The 21,588-nt window shown below is 36.8% G+C and overlaps 1 protein-coding gene across 3 annotated transcripts in view; it reads left to right on the top strand.

The window, feature by feature from the left end:
• ABCB4 (ATP-binding cassette, sub-family B (MDR/TAP), member 4) overlaps window positions 1–21,588 on the top strand; it is a 69,344-nt gene that overhangs the window by 8,023 nt on the left and 39,733 nt on the right. For all 3 annotated transcript variants that reach the window (XM_011996045.1, XM_011996046.1, XM_011996044.1), the window contains exons 4-13: window positions 6,338–6,395; window positions 7,813–8,004; window positions 9,116–9,287; window positions 10,828–10,952; window positions 13,709–13,880; window positions 15,960–16,073; window positions 17,172–17,282; window positions 17,504–17,629; window positions 20,549–20,752; window positions 21,107–21,277. In XM_011996045.1, coding sequence (XP_011851435.1) covers window positions 6,338–6,395; window positions 7,813–8,004; window positions 9,116–9,287; window positions 10,828–10,952; window positions 13,709–13,880; window positions 15,960–16,073; window positions 17,172–17,282; window positions 17,504–17,629; window positions 20,549–20,752; window positions 21,107–21,277 — 1,445 coding nt within the window. The remainder of the gene's footprint in view (window positions 1–6,337; window positions 6,396–7,812; window positions 8,005–9,115; window positions 9,288–10,827; window positions 10,953–13,708; window positions 13,881–15,959; window positions 16,074–17,171; window positions 17,283–17,503; window positions 17,630–20,548; window positions 20,753–21,106; window positions 21,278–21,588) is intronic.

Genomic DNA, 21,588 nt, shown 5'->3' on the forward strand with positions numbered 1-21,588 from the left:
AAAAAAAAAAAAAGGTCTTTAAAGAAATGGGAGAGTAGGAATTTTCTATTGTCTATTTGTTTTCCTAGAAAATCTATAGATCTACAACATATTAATTTTATATACATATAGAGCAGGATGATGCCCATATTAAGACACCTCAGTTAAAAATCTATTTCTCATGGAATACTACACATCTATAAAAAAATACAAAATCATGAGCTACTTGGGAAGCTGAGGCAGGAGAATTGCTTGAACCCAGAAAGTGGAGGTGGTAGTGAGCCAAGATCGTGCCACTGCACTCCAGCCTGGGCGACAGTGCAAGACCTTGTCTAAAAAAAAACAAAAACAAAAACAAAATTGTGTCCTTTTCAGCAACATGAATACAGCTGGAGGCAATTATCCTAAGCAAATTAACACAATAACAGAAAACCAAATGTTGCATATTCTCACTTATAAGTGGGAGCTAAGCATTGGGTACACATGGACATAAAGATGAGAACAATAGACACTGAGATCTACTAGAGAGGGGAGGGAGGGCAGCAAGGGTTGAAAAACCAAATACTAGGTACTATGCTCACTACCTGGGTGACGGGATCATTCATATCCCAAACCTCAGCATCACACAATATCCCCATGTAACAGACCTGCACATATACTCCCTGAATCTAAAATAAAAATTGAAATTATTTTAAAAAGAAGAAAGAAATGCAGACTCCCAGGCCACATCCTGGACCCACTGAATTAGCAATGGTATTTTAGCAAGACCTTTCCTTCCCCACAGTGAATCAGAGATGCATTTATGCACATTAATGTTCAAGGGTCTATTAAGTGGTCTGACCTTCCAGATGGGGAGCTGGGTTTCTCACTCATCCCTTTAGTAGCAGGACAATGACGCTATAGGAACTTATACCAGCTGTCTTTGATTTCAATCTTATTTCATCTGGAAAAAAAAAAAATCAAAGAAACTACAAAGACGCTTCTCCAGCGCCTGAATTGTCAGCATCATATTTCCACTGCCCCTACTTTGAAATTATCTTTGGGTTTCACATTTCCTGATTTTCAAACCATAAAGCACCATTTATTAGAGCACCAATAGAATATTTTTGTGGAATAAGACCCAACTTTATCTGTTCATGTATGGTCTAGCACCTCTTTTCAAGTGTTGCAGATATTATCTCTTGGTGACTCACATTAGCCTTCCAGTGAAGCACTTGTATGCCCATAAAACATCTGTGAAATAATATAGAGAAACTGGTGATTACTTCTAGGGAGAGAAAGTGAGTGGCTTTGAAAATGGGTGGGTGTGATGTCTCCCTGTATTCTCACTTGTAACTGTTGACATATACACCTTTACCAAGAAAAAATAAATTTAAAGTAATTTTTTTTAAAAAAATGGCTTCTACACGTGGTTAAAAATATCAGATTAACAGATGAATCGAAAAATAAAATATGGTAGATACATACAATGGAATATCATTCAGGTTTTTTAAGGGAAATAACTTCTGACACATGCTACGTCATAGATGAACCTTGAGGACGTGATGCTAAATGAAATAAGCCACTCAAAAAAAAGATAAATACTGTTTGATTCTACTTTTATGAGGTATCTAGAGTAAAATTCATAGGAACGTAAGTGGAATGGTGGTTAGTAGGGGTTGTGGGGAGGGACAGTAGGGAGCTGTTGTTTAATGGGTATAGAGTTTCACTTTTGCGAGATGAAAAAGTTCTGGAGGTTGGCTGGACAACAGTGTGAATATACTTAACAGTACTGAACTGTACACTTAAAAATAGTTAAGATGGTAAATTTTATGTAACATATCACAATTAAAATTTTTAAAGTCAGATTAAAGCAATGCAATTCACTTATCACAGATCATTTCTCTTTTGGACCAATTTTATTAGTTCTGTTTTTGTTTTTACTAATACCAGAATAATTCCCAACTTTCTTACTTGGAGAACTTTTCTTGTTTTTTTTTTTTTTTTTCTTTTTTAACTTGTGCCTAATTATGAAACTGAATGGCTTTGTAGCTGGACATGGCAGAGAGGTGCCATATTCAAGGTCTCTCTGGGGAACGGCCCAAGCAAGTCACTTACAGACCTGTGGTTGACGCAGAGATAAACTCATGAGAGTTGCCAACTTTGTTTTGGTAGCCTCTGAATTATAAACACTCCTGTTATGACACTTGGTACCCTGTAGCCATGTTTCTCGTTAGGCTTACTGGATGGATTTAGATTGGAAAGTTCCTCAAATGTTATGAATTTCAACATCCACTCTTTGGTCATTTGTAAAAATAATATTCTCATACCTCTTTGAAGACAATGAAATCTTTAAAGGATACTTACTCTAAATCCAGACTGCTTATTGATGTGTTGAGAGTTGTAGAGTTTAGCAAAAATCATGGGGATTGGGAACAGATAGAGTGAGTACTTAGCTGAGGTTCCAGCTTATCTCATAGAGATGTTTACTTAGTCTATTCTTTAGAATTGTTGGATGCTTGGACAACCAGACTTAATAGGAGTCAAATGAGAAGGGCATGTTAGAAGAAAAAAAGGTTTATGTTACAAGAGGGTCTGACAATGACTTATTGTGAGCAAAGCCCGTCCTTGTCAACAGAATAAAGCTACTCCATGACAGGGTTCTTCCCTCACAATGAGTCAGTTGTGCAGAAACTATGCACACAACATTCTGCATCCAAAACATTAAGGACAGAGTTGGAGAAAACAGTTTTTCTGCAGAGTGTCAAGGACTTGGTATCTTTTATGCTGTCTCTGTGACTGTAATAATCTAGAAAATTCTGGGGGGAAGTAGCTGCACCCTGATTGTCCTTTCATTGCCTCTTGGTTGAGGGAAAAAATGCCATTTTGAGCCCCAAGGCACCTTCATTAATTGTCCATCGTGCCTAGGGTGCCTGAACAAACACCAGCTCTTTATTTTGAGATGAATAATTCTATGTGGTAAAAGAAGTCCTAGGCAACATTTAAAAATAACTAAAAGCATGTAATTGGATTGTTTGTAACACAAAGAAAGGAGAGATGCTTGAGGTGATGGAAACCTCTCCTTCTTCCTCTTCGAAGAAAAAGAAGCCTTGGGCAGATTCAGGAAAGGTGGCCACTGACTTACTTTGAGACTCAAAAGTGAAAATGAAGACTATGTTTCCCTATCTAATCCTTAATGTATACACTGCTTATTCAGACCCTTCACCCATGAGCTGTGTGACCATGGGCAAGTTTCTTAACCTCTATAATCCTTACTGTTCTCACCTTTGAAAGGTAAGCATAAATTTACTGATAGAATTAAGTGAGATGATTTGTGTAAAGTGTCTGGAACATAGTAAATGATCAATAAATATTGGGAGAAACTAATTATAAGAACTTGGAAATGAAACAACCCACTCTGTTTCTTCATTTATAACATGTACAGGTTATATAGGTATTCTCTAAAATGAATAGGTAGCTTCAGGACTTCCCCAGTTCCTTACTATGGGAGGCATTCAGGTGGACTGGGGTGTAAGTTTTACATCTTGGCATATTAGAATCAACCAGGACACTTTTTCTTTTTTGAGACAGGGTCTTGCTCTGTTGCCCAGGCTAGAGTGCAGTGAAGTTATCATAACTCACTCCAGCCTTGAACTCCAGGGCTCAGGTAATCCTCCTGCCTCAGCCACCTGAGTAGCTGGGACTACAGGCACCTGCCACCATGCCGGACCAACTTTTTGTAGAGGTGGGTTTCACCACGTTGCCCAGGCTGGTCTCAAACTCCTGGCCTCAAGTGATCCTCCCACCTCAGCCTCCCAAACTGCTGTAATTACAGGTGTGAGCCACTGGGCCTGGCAGGAGGCACTTTTAAAAAATGTGATGCTTTGGACTCAACCAGAGATTCTGGCTGCATTGGGCTTGAGTGGAGCCTGGGCATCTGTAATTCTTAAGCTCCCCATGTAATTCTAATGCACAGACAGCATTAAGAACCACCAAGCCAAATGACCATGTAGATACCGTTTATGAGACTGAAGCAGAATAGGTAGCATCTGACAAGACCAGGACTAGGCTCTTTTCAGATCTAGCATACCGTGACTCTCCAGGCGACACACCAACATACATTTAGTTCACCTTTGTCCCAGGCAACAAAGTGTCTGAGTTTCCCCGGGGGGTTCTGGGGCTCCTCAGGTTACTAACCCAGCACTAGATTTCCATTCTTAGGACTCTGAGAAAGGAGCGGGTCCAATCTGGAATGCTCATAGATTCTTTCCTAGGAGGGAGAGTCAATTTGAGTTGATATCTGTGTTAGTCCATTTTGTGTTGCTATGAACGAATATGTGAGACTGGGTAATTTATAAAGAAAATGTGGTTTTTTGGCTCATGGTTTGGCAGGCTGTGAAAGTATGGTACCCACATCTGTTTGGAGCTTCTGGCGAAGCCTCAGGAAGCTTTTACTCAATGAGGGAAGGTGAATGGGGAGCAGATGTGTCATATGGAGAGAGAGGGAGCAGGAGGGAGAGGCCAGGCTCTTTTTAACGACCAGCTGTCACATGAACTGAGTGACAATTTGCTCATTATCTCAGGGAGGGCACCAAGCCATTCATGTGGGATCTGTCCCGTTGACCGAAACACGTCCCATCAGGCCCCACCTCCAACACTGAGGATGAAATGTGAGATTCGGTGGGAGCAAACATCCAAACTATATCAGTATCTTTATTGAGAGAATTTAAAAGTTTGAGGTAGGTGTTGAAAGAGAGGAAAAACTTATTTCAGATTTCACCCAATTTTTCAGTTCAGGGAAATGAAAAACCACAATGAGTTTTACAAATGCCACAGCTTTAGAATAACTTGTCTGCCTCTAGTTCCAAACACTATTATAATTTGCTCTATTTAAAACTTCAGGATGGAAATGAACACACAGAAATGAACTGATAAGATGAAAAGTAAAATAGGGCATGAATCTTCAAGGTTCTGATAGCTTATAAAGAGCTAGATTCATAATCAGAAATTTCACTGTGAACATCAGTAGAATTTATGATCCTGGGGGAAAGATTATGCTGCAGTTGGGGCCAGATGCCTGGTAATTTATCCTGACAGTAGTTTGAGTTTTAAATAAATTTCAACCTTATCTTTCTTTGGAAAAAGATAAGGAGGATACACAGCACCATGAAAACATGACCCCTGGGCTATTTACACATGGCAAAGGAACAAAGAGACCAATTTCTCTCCTAGGACCATGGAAAATGAGAAATATGTACCCTGATGTATTTTCTCAACAATGCTGTGGTGATATTTTATCCTATTATTTTGTGAATGCAGTAGATGTCAGCTGTTTCTTATTTTTTCATTTGTGTTTTCTAAAAAGTAAAAATAAGTCATTATCACATGAATAAATCAGTACAGTATAGTGTTACGAGCATAGGCCAAATTGCCTGGGCTGACTTTCAGCTCTGCCACTTACTAGCTGTATGACATTTAGTAGGTTACTTTATTTATCTGTGCCTCCATTTCCTCTTTTATAAAATGGGGTTTGTAAAGTAGTCTCACCTCATAAGATAATTCAATGAATTTACACACTTAAAATATTCAGAACAGTGCCTGGTATTTAATAAAGGCTCAATAAACATCAACTATTATTAAAACATGAAAATCAGGAAAGATACATTGACATTTTATCAAGTTAGCTCCAATTAATAGACAATAGATTTCTTTCCAATTAACGCTGCTTCAAAAATACTAGAATACAGCAGTGCTGGTAAACAAGAGGTAGAATGCAGGATATTCATTTATTGCCAGTGATCACTGATATGCCTTTGAGTAACCAAGTTATCTTCCCTTTCTAGTTTTTCCTCCTTTGCGATGGATGAACTTAGCCTTTCCCTTACTTATGTCATATGAGTTATGTAAAGAAAAAACACACAGATATAAAAATAAAATTTATTGAAGTACCTATAAAGTGCTTTGAGCCACCAAAAAATAGTGCCTCTTAAATCCTGTGTTTTCTATTTTAAATATTTCTTAATCCCTTCTCTGTCTTCTGTGTGTCTTGTGGCTTCCTCGTCTCTTCAGTGGCTCCTCTATGCCTCCTTAGAAGGCTGCTTTGCTAAAGGCTGAGACTGCCAGGATGGGGGAAAGACCTGGGAGGGCTTATCTTCCCTTTCTTGGCCCTTAATGTCCAGTACCTAAATCCTTGGGCCTTTACTTGAGTAAAGTGAAAATAATGCACTTGAGTGTGCAAAGAAAAGAGTGTTTTTTAAAGAGAACCTTAACAACAGCATCTTCTAGCTTTCATACATTTAAATTAACAGATTTTTTAAAACCTGGCAATGACTATAATAGTTTGATCTTTTAACATGTTTTATTTTATTTTTTAATTTAGTGAACTTTTCATTGTCGCTGCTAAATCCAGGCAAAATTCTGGAAGAAGAAATGACTAGGTAACTCATATATATGGTGTACTTTTTTAAAGTTTTATTTGAAAATAATTTCAAATTATAGAATTATAAGAATATACAAATAACATGTACTCTTTACCCAGATTCACCTATTGTTATCATTTTTTGCCCCCAAATCCCAATTTAAATTAAGATGCACACATCATGGCCCTTTACTGCAGTATGACTCCTAAGAATAAGGATATTTTCTTACATAATCACGGTACAGCCATTAGCTTCAGTAAATTTCAATACTTTTATCTAATATAACATCAATATTCCAATTTTGTCATTTGATCCAATAATGTCATTTATGGCATTTTCTCCTCCTTCTAGTTTCTCAGTAGTAATCTCTAAAGCCTGTAAGCATGATGTTTGTATGTCTGCATAGCAATGTTGCTGATTGTAACAAGTGCTGTCTGTACACTGAAAGGCCTGAAAGGTGTCTATCTGGAAGCAGTTTATAAAATTAGATAATAAAAATTTGAAAGTATTGATATGTACTTATTATTTTTTAAAATACTAACTTTCTACTAATTTGGTAAAACCTTCATTCCAAATTAGTTTGAATTCATGACATTTTACCATGTCATTTTTTAAAAATATTTCAAATTCTGACAAATAGGAACAGAATTTTTGGTTCTTTGTATAAAGAATGTGGAAAAACCAGTATGGAAAGGATGATTTCACACGTTCAATCTGCTTATTACTATATATGCAATATGTAAATAGTAGTGAACTTTTCAGTACAATAAGATATACAAGTCTAGAATATAATTATGAAAGAGGAGTTAAATTGTATCACAAATTATCAATATCAGTTAAAAACAAATCGTTAACTTTTTTACAGTTAACAACAAAAATTTATCCATTTTCTTTGGCTAACAGTTCAAATAAACAGATTTGCCATCATGGAGCTCATCATTTTATAATTTAAGAAAAGAAAAAAATGTAATGTCTCTTTGTTATAATGTATACAGTTTTTGTTATCAGTTTAGTAAATTGATTAATTTCCAGTTCTGAAAATTTCTCCTGAAAGAGATGAATAAAGGATGGTAGGGTGGGGGCAGTGGCTCACGTCTGTAATCCCAGCACTTTGAGAGGCCAAGGTGGGCAGATCACCTGAGGTCAGGAGTTTGAGACCAGCCTGGCCAACATGGTGAAACCCCATCTCCACTAAAAATACAAAAATTAGCTGGGCGTGGTGGTGCATGCCTGTAATCCCAGCTACTCGGGAGGCTGAGGCAGGAGAATCACTTGGATCCAGGAGGCGGAGGTTGCAGTGAGCTGAGATAGTGCCACTGCACTCCAGCCTAGGTGACAGAGCGAGACTCAGTCTCAAAAGAAAAGAAAAGAAAAGAAAAAAGAAAAGGAAAGAAAAACAAAGGTATTTAATAGAGCCTTTCTCTTTTTTTTCCAGATATGCATATTACTACTCAGGATTGGGTGCTGGAGTTCTTGTTGCTGCCTATATACAAGTTTCATTTTGGACTTTGGCAGCTGGTCGACAGATCAGGAAAATTAGGCAAAAGTTTTTTCATGCTGTTCTACGACAGGAAATAGGATGGTTTGACATCAACGACACCACTGAACTCAATACGCGGCTAACAGAGTAGGTACATTGTTAATGTCACACTTTCATACAGAAATTAATTACTATGTGAAAATTTGTCAAGGAAAGTTTTTAAATGAAAAATGTGACTAGATTGAGCATCTGACCTGTATTAGAAATCGATCATCTGGCAGCCATGTGTGGCAGCATCTATAGCCTAGGCCATTGCATGTTGGCTTTCCCCCAAGGTGCACAGCAGGTTTATTTGAGGACTGAGCTCACATCTTATACTTGTTTATTTCTCATGGAACTTTCTACTGCAGGACCTGACAGGAATGAATAGATGATTGAATTAATTTACAAAGAGACTTGCTTTAGCAATTGTCGACTCTTCACTTACTCAACAAATATTTGAGGGTGTTTAATGTGCTAAGTACCATTCTATGTGTTCGTAATGTATCAGTGAACAAAGCACAGATCTCTGTTCTTTTGGTGCTTACATTCCAGTAGGGGGAGATAGATGATAAACTTTCCTGACTGGGAGTCCTGGCAAGGGCATCCTGAGCAAATAAGTCAAAAAAAAAAAAAAAAAAAAGAGGGAAGAGCAAGACATTTAGGGTCTTGTAAACCACAAAGACCTCAGCTTTCACCCAATGAAATGGCAGCCATTGGTAGTTTCTGAGCTGAGGAGTAACATGACCAGGCTTGCATTTTCAAAGGATCACACTGTCTGCTGTGTTGAGAATAGACTGGGATGAGAATAGGGACAAGGGTAGAAGCAAAGATCTTTTCCCTGTTACTTCCCTATAATAAGAAATGCAGTAATCCTTCCCTATTACTGTTGTTTATTATTGTTGCAATGTTCTTCTTAATTCTTGCTTTTAAACAGATAGATTTATATGCTCAAAATGTTAATGCTTCTCTCATAGGATTGACTTATTTAATAGTATCAACTTTAATGATACTAACTTATTAGAAGCATTGATTAATCCTGAATTTCTTCCTTTGTGCGGTGTTTAGGTGGGGAAGATGTTATTCAAGAGGCTAAGACTCTCAAAGAGGCTTGCAGTCAGTGAACAAATTTTACTTGTCTATGTGTTTGTTGGATGTCTACTTCATCTTTCTAACTGAAACCTCCTGCCTGTAACCACTTAGGTGTGATCTTTTTTAGTGACATCTCCAAAATCAGTGAAGGAATTGGTGACAAGGTTGGAATGTTCTTTCAAGCAGTAGCCACGTTTTTTGCAGGATTCATAGTGGGATTCATCAGAGGATGGAAGCTCACCCTTGTGATAATGGCCATCAGCCCTATTCTGGGACTCTCTGCAGCCGTTTGGGCAAAGGTATGTTTGAAAGCTGGCCATTTTTATGTGTGTTAACCCCTGCACACAGTTATCTTTAATATGCAGAAGTCTCATACTTTACCTGCAAGTCTGCATTAAATGTCAGTTGAAACTACATCCAGTAACATGGTGTTAATATGGTGCTTTAGTAAGGAAATTAATTTTTAACATAATTCAAAATGTCACAGCCTGGGTGTGGTGACTCATTCCTATATCTCAGCACTTTGGGAGGCCAAGGTGGGTAGATCACTTGAGGTCAGGAGTTCAAGACCAGCCTGGCCAACATGGCAAAACCCTGTCTGTACTAAAAATATGAAAAACTAGCCTTGCATGGTGGTGCATGCCTGTGATCCCAGCTACTCGGGAGGCTGAGACAGGAGAATCGCTGAACCCAGGAGGTGGAGGTTGCAGTGAGCCACGATCATGCCACTTCACTCCAGCTTGGGTGACAGAGTAAGACTTCATCTCAAAATAATAATAATAATAATAATAATCATAATAATAAAAGAATTCCCAGTTCTTACTTCAGTTACCCTTAGTTAAGGAAGTGCAACTTTAAAATATAACATTGCCCTCAAATTATTGCATGAACATAAAAATTTTAAATAGAGTTTGGATTTGTTCTATTTATTTTAATTATTACCTGTTATGGGTAAGTGGCACTCTGCCAGTTTTGCCTTGCAATAAAATACACAAAATGTATTCTGCTTCGGTCAACACTTCAGAGTCGAGAAATTTTACTGGCAATTTTTGCTCATCCTGGGGTTGATGATTTACATAGTGAACTACTTGTATCTCTTTTGTTTTTATTTTTCCTTTGCTTTTCTCCTGAAACGTCTTGTTTGGCTATCTTATTATTCAGCAGAATGCCCATGAGGAGGTCTGGAAGTATTGTTTTTATAGTAATTAAAAATTGTGACACAAGGCCAAGGTGGGTGGATCACGAGGTCAGGAGATTGAGACCATCCTGGCTAACACAGTGAAACCCCGTCTCTACTAAAAATACAAAGAATTAGCCAGGCGTGGTGGTGCGAACTTGTAGTCCCAGCTACTCGGGAGGCTGAGGCAGGAGAATCGCTTGAAAACGGGAGGCGGAGGTTGCAGTGAGCCAAGATCGTGCCACTGCATTCCAGCTTGGGCAACAGAGTGGGACTCTATCTCAGAAAAAAATGTGACACAATAAAGGAAAGAATGGTAAATCCTTTCAAAGCAGTAAAGCTTTATTTTACCTTATAACTAACAGAGAAAAACAGTAGATGTGGAACTTGACAGTGTTCCCAAGAATGCTATTAAGAGAATTATGTGTGGATTTTCTTTTTTCCTGAGTACTCTTGAGGAGCCTATCACCTGGGTGGGTCAGATATAGCCTTTGAGGGATGTAGACGCAGTCATTGGATCTAGAACACTGGCATTTGCTATGTGACTTTAATATTTGGTAAAGGAGAGGGTTTGAGAAGAAAAAGTAGGTTAAAGAGTTGACCAGAGTGCCTTTAAACTTTTCTCCCTATACAAAAGTGATCACTGTTTCTTTTCTGTCCAGATACTCTCAGCATTTAGTGACAAAGAACTAGCTGCTTATGCAAAAGCAGGCGCCGTGGCAGAAGAGGCTCTGGGGGCCATCAGGACTGTGATAGCTTTCGGGGGCCAGAACAAAGCGCTGGAAAGGTCAGGAAGGTTCTTTAGCCACTGGTTTAAAGAATGTGTTTTTACATTTCGTTGCTGCTTCTTTTGTGGTTTGTGTTTATTATCTTCCCTTTCCTAATATTAACCCTTCTCCCATAAATTATAAGCACCCTTTACTGATGGCTATAGTTGAATGTCAGACTCTAAAGCAAGGTTCTTAACCTTTTATGCTCCATGGACTCTTTTGGCTATGTGATAATACAAATGGACTCCGTTGTTTTTAAATGCATAAACCAAAATATGCTAGCCCTTTGGGGAGCCAAGGCAGGAGGAGAGCTGGAGTCCAGGAGTTCAAGACCAGCCTGGGCAACATAGTAAGACCCTGGCTCTACATTTTTTTTGTAATTAGCTGGGTGTGGTGGTGTTTTCCTGTGGTCCCAGCTACTCAGGAGGCTGAGGCAGGAGAATCACTTGAGCCCAGAATGTCAATGGTGCAGTGAGCTGAACTTCAGTCTGGATGATAGAGTAAGCCTCTGTCTCAAAAAAAAAAGATAAATAAATAAAAATTTAAAAAAAAACAACAAAAACTAAACAAATAACCCCTCCCCCCCAAAAAAACAAGTAGGATTACAAAGGAAAATAATTATATTAAAAATACTTATCAAAATATTTTTTATTTTTATTTTTACTCCCTTAATGACTATGAACTGGAATATAGAAGAGAAAAACCTGAGAAAAGATTGACTTCCCAGTTATAGCCCAGAATTCTTTGTAGGGCCTTGTGGGTCCTCCATGACAATGAGGTAGGGCTTCCCAACCAGGCCTCTGGCTTTCAACTTTAATAATCCAGAATAAGCCTGGAAAATTGACCATGATTGACATATGAAAAGTTGTGTATACATCTTTAATGTGTATATCTCAATGAGTTTGGGTATAAGCATACACCTATGAAAAAGGCTATTCTGCTCTACTTAAATGAAAAGAATTACTTAGGGTTTTATTTAAATAACATTATCCCCTACTATAGTTGAGTATGATTCCATATAAAGCATTTTCTTCAGCTGTTCTATGGGACTCTTGATACCCACAACTCTTGGATATAAAAATTCTCTGGAAATTCTCTAGCATTAAAAACAAAGTTTCCCTTACTCCCCCCATTTCATTTTCTACTTTTCTATTCCTTAATCCCTCTTCAAAGCCAACATGTTTCTGGTCCTCTAACCTCTTCCTTTTTTCTCTCTCACTGCTGTTTCCTGTACACAGTAGTCCACACAGACCACACTAACCCTCAGTTGGACCTCTGGATGTCAGTGTAATCTGTGCCGCTCCATTAGTCCCGGTAAGCGAGCCACCTAAGCGAAGGTAATTACAGTGTGTCCGCTGCTGTCACTGGAGCTGTGTGTCACACTGGGCAGACCCAAGTCTTCCTGCCACGCCTTGAGGCTCAGCCATGCAGGAGAAATCACAGTGCTGGCCATGGCCTGCTGGCTACCCCCAGAGATGCAGCTGTGCTCTATGAATGCAGCCCCCAACCAGAGAAAAGCACCCTGAAGAGCTGGGTGCTTTACGCAACAAAAAAGACAAACCTTCTGGTGGCAGAGTATGTTTTTTAAAAAACTAATGAATTCCCATGTTTTATTTGGTTCAACACTAAAAGTGGTGTTGCTGTGGCTTTTTTTGTGTGTTTTTTTGTTTTTTTTGGTTTTTTTTTTTGGTCACAAAGAGAAATACCCTAATTTGTGTAATATTTTCCCCTCGAAGTGAAGTGTCATTGCATATCATCCATTGGATTTTTCTTTAAATTTCAGGGAGCCCAAATTAAATTTTACATACCCTCTGGGTCTAGCATGGAAAAGTAGATTTGATTTAACTTGATGAAAAAAATATTGTAATTTAACAGAATCATTCTAGATATTTTAAACTTTATATCAAATGCCAGCAGCCAGTAATAATGCATTTGAATTATGATTCAAAGATATGATAGTAATAGAATGAACAAAACTCAGGAAGAGATAAAAGTTGAACACAATGATACTAATATAATAGTAAGAGAAATGATCAGGCTTGCTAACTATGAACCAGCTACTGTACTACTTTCTATAATTATCTATCAACCTCACAATTATCTTGCAAATTAGGCATTATTAAATCCATTTTACATATGATGAATTAAAGTCTGGAAAATTGAATAAGAACTCATATTGCATAAGTAGTGACTACCTTATAACCTGTACCTACCTTGACAGATGAAGGTCACCCCGATTTTTAAAAGAGTCAAAGAGAGAAGCCTATGTTTATGTACAACAACATGTAAAATTTTCATCCCTCACCCAGTGGGCAATAGAGGGAGGATTTTCTTTTCTCCAGAGAGAAGACATTGACCAGAATTAAGAATCTAACTGTTTATGAGTTCCAGTAGTGTTTACAGTCAATTCTGGTTTGACTTGGTTTCTCTCATTCCCTCTTAATGCTGACTTGTGATGTTGCCGTGAAGGTGATGGAGAAGCTCTTACATATCCCAGGATGAGCCCTCAATTCTGGAATAGCCACAGGAATGTTGGTTGGCCTGCAAGGGATGAAGGGAAATGGAGCCAGGCCAGTAAAGAGAAGGCTTGGATCTGTTCTAGGCCTGGCTGATCCTGAATTAGTTCAATTCCCAAAGAGCTGGGTCTCACCATGGGTTCATTACCTTGACTGATTTTGTTACTTAAACCTCCAACTATATAGGAGCTGAGTGTGACTCGGATTATGGATTGTTATTCTTAATTATAACGTTTTCCCTCTCATTTTTCTGGTAGGTATCAGAAACATTTAGAAAATGCCAAAGAGATTGGAATTAAAAAAGCTATTTCAGCAAACATTTCCATGGGTATTGCCTTCCTGTTAATATACGCGTCATATGCACTGGCCTTCTGGTATGGATCTACTCTAGTCATATCAAAAGAATATACTATTGGAAATGCAATGACAGTAAGTAGTTCTCCTAACATTTATGAAGAATATGAAAATCTTATTACTCCATCTACCTTCTCTTCTTTTTGATATCCCTCCTTTGTGAAAGATGAGCATGATTATAGGTTTTTGTTTTTGGTGAATCTTTCCGCTGTCCAGTGGGCAGGGCTGACTTTCTAGAATATACAAGTCATAATTATGAGTGTGGATAAGAAAATAGCATGTGGTTAGACCATTTGCGAAACATATACAATGTATAAAAGGAAATTAAAATGGGATGAATTTACGAATAAACAAATATGGATGGGAGCCATCCTCCCTCTGCTACTGAGTTTTATTATATAAGAAAGTAAGCATCATTATTATAGAATAGGTCATTGCACAAGAGAATTTACATTTGTAGCACTTAAAACAATCAGCTCTCTGAAATACAAGAAGAGAGGTTATGTTAGTTTATTTTTCTTATTTATCAAAATGAAGATAGCTTCATTTTATGATTATTAAAATAATATATACTAATTTTACAAAGGATTAGGATACAGAATTTTTAAAATTAAAATTACTTACAATCTAATAATTTATATTCTCTTGATGATAATTTTTGGCATATATCTTCCAGGTCATTATATATACACACACACACACACACACACACACACACACACACACATATTATTCTCTTTCAAAACTGGGATCATACTATGTATACCTTTTTGTAACCACATTTGTGAACTACCATTATTTTGTGACCATCTTTCTATATCGGAGACTCGAACAATATGTAACTATTTAAATAGAAATCTTTTAAAATCTTTACTTCCCTGTCTTACTAAAGTGAGGATACTGAGCATAATTTGGCCCTTTGATGATGACTTGGGGTTATTATGAAGTGAATATTTTCAGAATGCTTTATGCAGTGGTATCTTCAGACTTCATTGAAAGGTTGTGGGTGTTTGACTTGGTGAGCCCTCATTAATGCTGAGTCTAGTTTTTCTCACTTCTATCTTCTCTCTGGCAGTCAGTTTGGAAGCTTGACACCCTTTCTTCACTTCTTCATTTACTATTGATGTTTTATGAAGAAGGGAGGTTGAATCTTGACTCTACCATTCACCTTTGGTGATGAGTTGGTCCTCTCTGGCCTTAATTTCCTCATTTGTAGTATGTGGACAATGATACCTATCCTGTAGGGCTGAGAGTGCTATCCCCAGAGGGAGCCCAAGCAAAGCCCTCTGCATAAGGGGCAGGGACTCTATTGCATTAACCTTATAACATCTATATGGTCAACATTATTTTTCTTTCTTATTGGTCTTTATCTGTATTGCAGAAGGGGGATAGATATTTAACTGATATTTGAGTTATGGGTACATGAAGTGTTACTGTGTTTTGAGAAAAGCCAAATTATATGTAGAAGTTTTACCATGCCCTGAGAGAAAAAAATAATTTATCTTCACTTACGTTTTTCTCAGTTAAGTTATGCTAATAATCTGGATTCCTGAAGCTATATTCTGAGCTTCTTTATATCAATTCATTTTCCTAGTGAAAAAATACTGTGAAGGTAAATGTGTTAAGTTTTGTATGCTATAGTACAGAATAACTGTGTAAAGGAATTGCTAACCAGTGCACACTGGAGTGATTTTACATTTTATGATGTGCAAACTGTTTTTATGTTTAAAATCTTCTAAAAATATATGTGACATGGTGCTTTTTAGGAGCATTACATGGGGCCCAAATCTGCCATGTTTTATATTGAACCATCTATGTAATTCCATGCATAGTTAGAGAAAATCATATAGGATGGAATAATAATACTGATTGAAAATGTTTCTCTCTGGTGGCATTTGTGAATGAGTCAATGAAATAGGTTTGAAAAATCTTTTTAACTATATATTCAGGAGAACAACAGGTAGTGTGAGAAAATAGAACCATTCAGGCAATAAAATGCTATATTAGCCTTGCAAATGTTGCTCTTCTGCGAAAAAAATTAAAGGATAAACCTAAACTTAATCCTTTATGTAGTATGTTACATATAAATCACATTTTAGATAATAATGAATGCCAGAATGTGACTTAAGCTTTTCCTCATGTTATTTTGCTCAGGTTTTTTTTTCAATCCTAATTGGAGCTTTCAGTGTTGGTCAGGCTGCCCCATGTATTGATGCTTTTGCCAATGCAAGAGGAGCAGCATATGTGATCTTTGATATTATTGATAATGTAAGTCATTTATTATTTTAATGCCAAAAGAAGTCTTTGAGCTTGTATAATTAAATCTGGCTTTAGGTTGCATATTTTTGAATCAATTACATTGAATAAGTTGTACTGACTAAAGTGACATTTAATTATATGAAATGAATGACCTCTTAGTAATAAATGAAAGAAAATACCTCTTATTAATATTTTTAAAATGTATCTTTAGATAATATAATAATACTGATCTCATTTTGGAGAAGTACATCTGCACTAGTGCAGATTAAAGATGTTTCTCTTCTTAGTTTTTAATCTTGATTTTCACTTTCATGTTGTAGCCAGACTGAGAATCTTACAATTTCTATATAGGATGGGGGGTAGATAAATTATTGGTCGGGCCAAAACTGACAGTATATTTTGCTGTGGGTTGGCCCTCTCCAAAAAATTATCACTGCATGTTTGGCATGATTTTAAATAAGCTACATTAAATAAGTTAAAACTGACTACAGTGAAAAAGAAAAAGTTTTCACATAAAAAAGTATGTCACTGCATTCAAATATTGCCAAGTAGATAACTGAAATTTGATCATTTAATCTAAGCAACATTTCCTTTTTCATTGATCCAAGTCATGAGAAAGTTTCTCAGTTTCTGATGGTATTAAAAGTTGACATTATTTCTAAATAACTGCTATAAGCAATCATTCAATCTTCTCAGTTCAATCTATTACATTTATTATTTAGGAATGAGCTAATTTTCACTAAATGCTGAAATATTTGGCTATAATATATATCAATTATTGTATTTTTGTTATTGCACTTGTATAAATATGCATATCTGACCATTTAGAAAATTTATGAGGATATGCCAAAAGCTTAAAGGGAAATATTATATGAAATGAGATGAATATCTCTTATGTACTCTTCAGGAAAAGACTATTTTCTGAAAAGGAGTATTTCTTTAAAGAGCGCACACAGATATACACACAATCTTCATCTTGGGTTTTTCTGATGTATAGGGGATTGTGACATTCCAGGTCCTATTTTTGGAATTTGCTGAATCATATTCCTTAAAAATGCAACTTGTTTGTACTATGATGGAATAGTCATTAAATTTTGTTTTATTTAGAATCCTAAAATTGACAGTTTTTCAGAGAGAGGACACAAACCAGACAGCATCAAAGGGAATTTGGAGTTCAATGATGTTCACTTTTCTTACCCTTCTCGAGCTAACGTCAAGGTACTGCAAGTAATATTTATAGGAATTCCTAACTGAGGTTGATTGTTGAATTATTTTAAAGAATAAAGTCTCTATTATTTTGATACTTATGTGCCTTTTCCTTTGGGGGTTATATTCCCTTATTTGATTTTTTTTTTTTTTCAACTTTCAAACTGAATTGAACTATTCCCATTTTAGGGCTTTGTTGTGAAGTGTGTTCTTTTTTCTCATTTCCCTTACAGATCTTGAAGGGCCTCAACCTGAAGGTGCAGAGTGGGCAGATGGTGGCCCTGGTCGGAAGCAGTGGCTGTGGGAAGAGCACAACGGTCCAGCTGATACAGAGGCTCTATGACCCTGACGAGGGCACGGTAAGTGGGAAGAACCAAGCTTTCCAGAGTGGGAAGCTGGATACAAATTGGCCCTTTGAGATTGGTTTTTCAGTAACAAATTTGCATGTGAATCCAGTTTTGGTAAAGAGCCTACAAAATGGCAATGCCTATGGATAATGCCTTCACACCGTTGGGCTGGTTTCACAAATGTATTAAATGAAAGTCATAAAAGCTGTGGAAGCTGGACAAAGCTCTCCTCTGTTCTGACTAAGCTTTCGTAACACATTAAATTACTGCAAAGCAGTCTACAAACCACTGAGAGGATTACTTTCAACGAGTTATTGGGTTTGGTCAAACATATTCCATATAGCAATTGTTGGCAACAATTGATGACAATTAGGGTCACCAGATATTTTAGGAGAGCAATTAAATTCATCCAAGACAGTTGAGTTTTCTTAAACTTTGGAATATCTAAGGGGGAAAGTGGAATGATCTCTTAAGAAACTAGTCTCTTGAGAAATTTCTGGAAACACAGGGACAGTAATAGCCTAGGGTATGTTTTTTGCCATTTAAAAGTTTTGTTATAAATTTGAATTTACAGAAAATTTTAACTAGAGAACTCACAGATCCTTCACCCAGATTTAGATTGTTTATATTTTGACCCACTTGCTTTATCATCTTCTCTTTCACTCTCTCTCTCTCTCTCTGTGTGTGTGTGTGTGTGTGTGTGTATGTGTATTATGTATACCCTTATACTTCAGAATATATTTTCTAAAAAGGACATTCTCTTAGATAACCACAAAACAATGATAAAAATCAGTAAATTTAACATTGATGCAATTCAAGTCCACAAACTATATTCAGAATTTCCTCATTTGTCCCAACTTTAGAGCATTGAGTTTATCTGATATTAAAATGGATTATAATTCAATAATTGCGAAAACAGAAGATTATAAGGTAAAAAGTAAAAATAATGACATGCCAAAACCAAAAATCATAAAAAGGCATTGGGAAGAACAGAGATCTCCAGAATTAATATGTAATTTTCTATAATACGTGGAACTATTTATTTAATTAAAGAAAATTAATGTTATTAGAAAAATCTGATATTACTATGGGGGAACATAGGCCCATTCTCACTTACTAAAGTAAACTCTGGGTTGGTTCAAGTGTAAATATTTTACTTTTTAAAAAGAACCTAGTAAAATACCAACCATTGAGGATTTAAATTATTATTGAAACAATTCACAGTTTTAAAGAAAACATACGTTAACAGAAAAAAAGATCTTCAGAAATTCTGAAACTCAGAGATATTCACTGTGAACATCATGATTTAATAATTTTCTTACCACTGAAATAATGGAAAAAGTGCCCACTGGTATAATTGATTAATTCAGTTGTTCCTGAAGCCTCTTTCCGATAAAACTATGATAAAAGAAAGCAATAAAGGCCTGACATGGTGGCTAATGCTTGTGATCTCAGCACTTTGGGAAGTTGAGGTGGGAGGTTCACTGGAGGCCAGGAGTTTGAGATCATCCTGGGCAACTAATGAGAATCTGTCTCTACAAAATATTTTTTTAAATAGCCAAGCCTGGTGGTGCATACCCATAGTCCTACTTGGGAGGCTCAGGCAGGAGGATCACTTGAGTCCAGGAGTTCAAGGCTGCGGTGAGCTATTGTTGCACCAATGGTTGCACTACTATGCTCCTCCAAAGCCTGGGTGACAGAATGAGACTCTGTCTCTAAAATAAAAAGAAAAAAAGGAAAAAAATAAATTAATAAATTGGAGCAAAAGATTTATTATATATGGAAAAAGTATTATATTTATTATTACAGAAGTTAATATGAATATATGAAGGCAACTCTGCTCATTATGAACATGTGACTCTCTGGAATATAAACGGATTTGTAAAAAGTTTCAAGAAATGGTCAACTTTACTTATAAATATATACAAATGAAAACAGATATAAGCTATCACCTCATACCTATTAATTGGAAGAAAACAGATTAAAATGATAAAACCCAGTGCTAGTAAATTACAATGAAACAGATATATTTATATATTCCTGTTGACATTGTAAATTATTAAAATGTTTTAAGATAATTATTTAGCCTTTTATCAACAAGCAACAAATGCCAGCAAATGCAGTCATGGTACATGTAAGCAATTGTTGTCAAGGGAGAAAAAATAAATCATAATCTTCAACTTAGTAATTTTCTACTCTTGCAATAAATATTGAAGGAAGCCAAATATTGAAAGGATTGGAAACAAAGTAAATTACAGTATGTAAAAAATAGCAAAACATCAGCTGTGTTTTTGATGGCTCACGCCTGTAATCCCAGCACTTTGGGAGGCCAAGGCGGGCGGATCACCAGGTCAGGAGATCAAGATCATCCTGGCTAACACGGTGAAACCCTGTCTCTACTAAAAATACAAAAAATTAGCCGGGCGTGGTGGTTGGTGCCTGTAGTCCCAGCTACTCGGGAGGCTGAGCAGGAGAATGGCGTGAACCCGGGAGGCGGAGCTTGCAGTGAGCAGAGATGGCGCCACTGCACTCCAGCCTGTGCAACAGAGCAAGACTCCATCTCAAAAAATAAAAAATAAATAGCAAAATATCATAATGCCATCAAAATTATATGTAGACCAGGAAGGTAAGTATGCATTTTTATTTAAATTTAATATTGGAACATAAAAATAATGGTATGCCAAAAACATAAAACCCGAAATAGTTTATGACAAATAATCCTTCCATGAAAAAAACTGTATATATGAAAATAAATATCAGGAGAGAGCAGAAGATTTTTATTTTTGTCTTGCATATTGCTGTTTATTTCTAATTATTATTTCTAAACACTAAACTAAGTTAAATATTAGGTAGGATGTTTTTCATAAATGGTCCTGATACTTCAGCTATTAGATGGTTAAATACCTAATATGAAATATTTCTTTCTTTCAGATTAACATTGATGGGCAGGATATTAGGAACTTTAATGTGAGCTATCTGAGGGAAATAATTGGTGTGGTGAGTCAGGAGCCAGTGCTGTTTTCCACCACAATTGCTGAAAATATTCGTTACGGCCGTGGAAATGTAACCATGGATGAGATAAAGAAAGCTGTCAAAGAGGCCAACGCCTATGAGTTTATCATGAAATTACCACAGGTAAAACCTCTGATAATGTAGTTGTCCTTGAAATTAGAATTTCACCTCATAGGACTGAGTTTGTTCTTCAAAGGTTTAGCTAAGTCAGATGCATGATTGTCCAACTTTGCTAGGCAAGTCCCCGGAAGGACTCAGTTAGGAGTTAAAGGATTATAGCCTGGTAGATGAGTAATATAAAATTTTATACAGAATATGTCAGTTTTTATAATTCAGAATTCATTTATCTTATCATACTTTATGATACATTAAAATAGTTAAGACAAAGCTCCATGTTGTCTTTATGTAGTTCTATAGAATTCCTAGCCTTTTTAAATTTAAGTTACTTCAAGAGCTGATCCATGTTTTCTGTGGTAGAAATTCGACACCCTGGTTGGAGAGAGAGGGGCCCAGCTGAGTGGTGGGCAGAAACAGAGGATCGCCATTGCACGTGCCCTGGTTCGCAACCCCAAGATCCTCCTGCTGGACGAGGCCACATCAGCGTTGGACACAGAAAGCGAAGCTGAGGTACAGGCAGCTCTGGATAAGGTCAGTAGACCCTAAACAGCTGAAGGACTACCACATTGAAACCTATTAAAAATTCTTGCCAATGCTTCCAGAGCCTGGATTGAGAAACAGTAACATAAGGGCAAATGCAGCTACCTTGTGGAGCTGTATTGATTTCTCCTTTCTGTCAGGTTACATTGTCTTCAGAGAGAGGTGAATGATACTGACTTGTTCTGACCATGGTGCAGTGAGCCCAGATCCAGGTCTGTGCAACAAGCCATTTAGTTTTGTTTATTTCTTGCACATGGGCTATTGCAAGACTACTTCTGACCAAAAGTAGTCAAATTAAAAAA

Source organism: Mandrillus leucophaeus, unplaced genomic scaffold (genome assembly GCF_000951045.1).
Source record: "Mandrillus leucophaeus isolate KB7577 unplaced genomic scaffold, Mleu.le_1.0 Scaffold50, whole genome shotgun sequence".
Lineage (NCBI taxonomy): Eukaryota > Metazoa > Chordata > Mammalia > Primates > Cercopithecidae > Mandrillus > Mandrillus leucophaeus.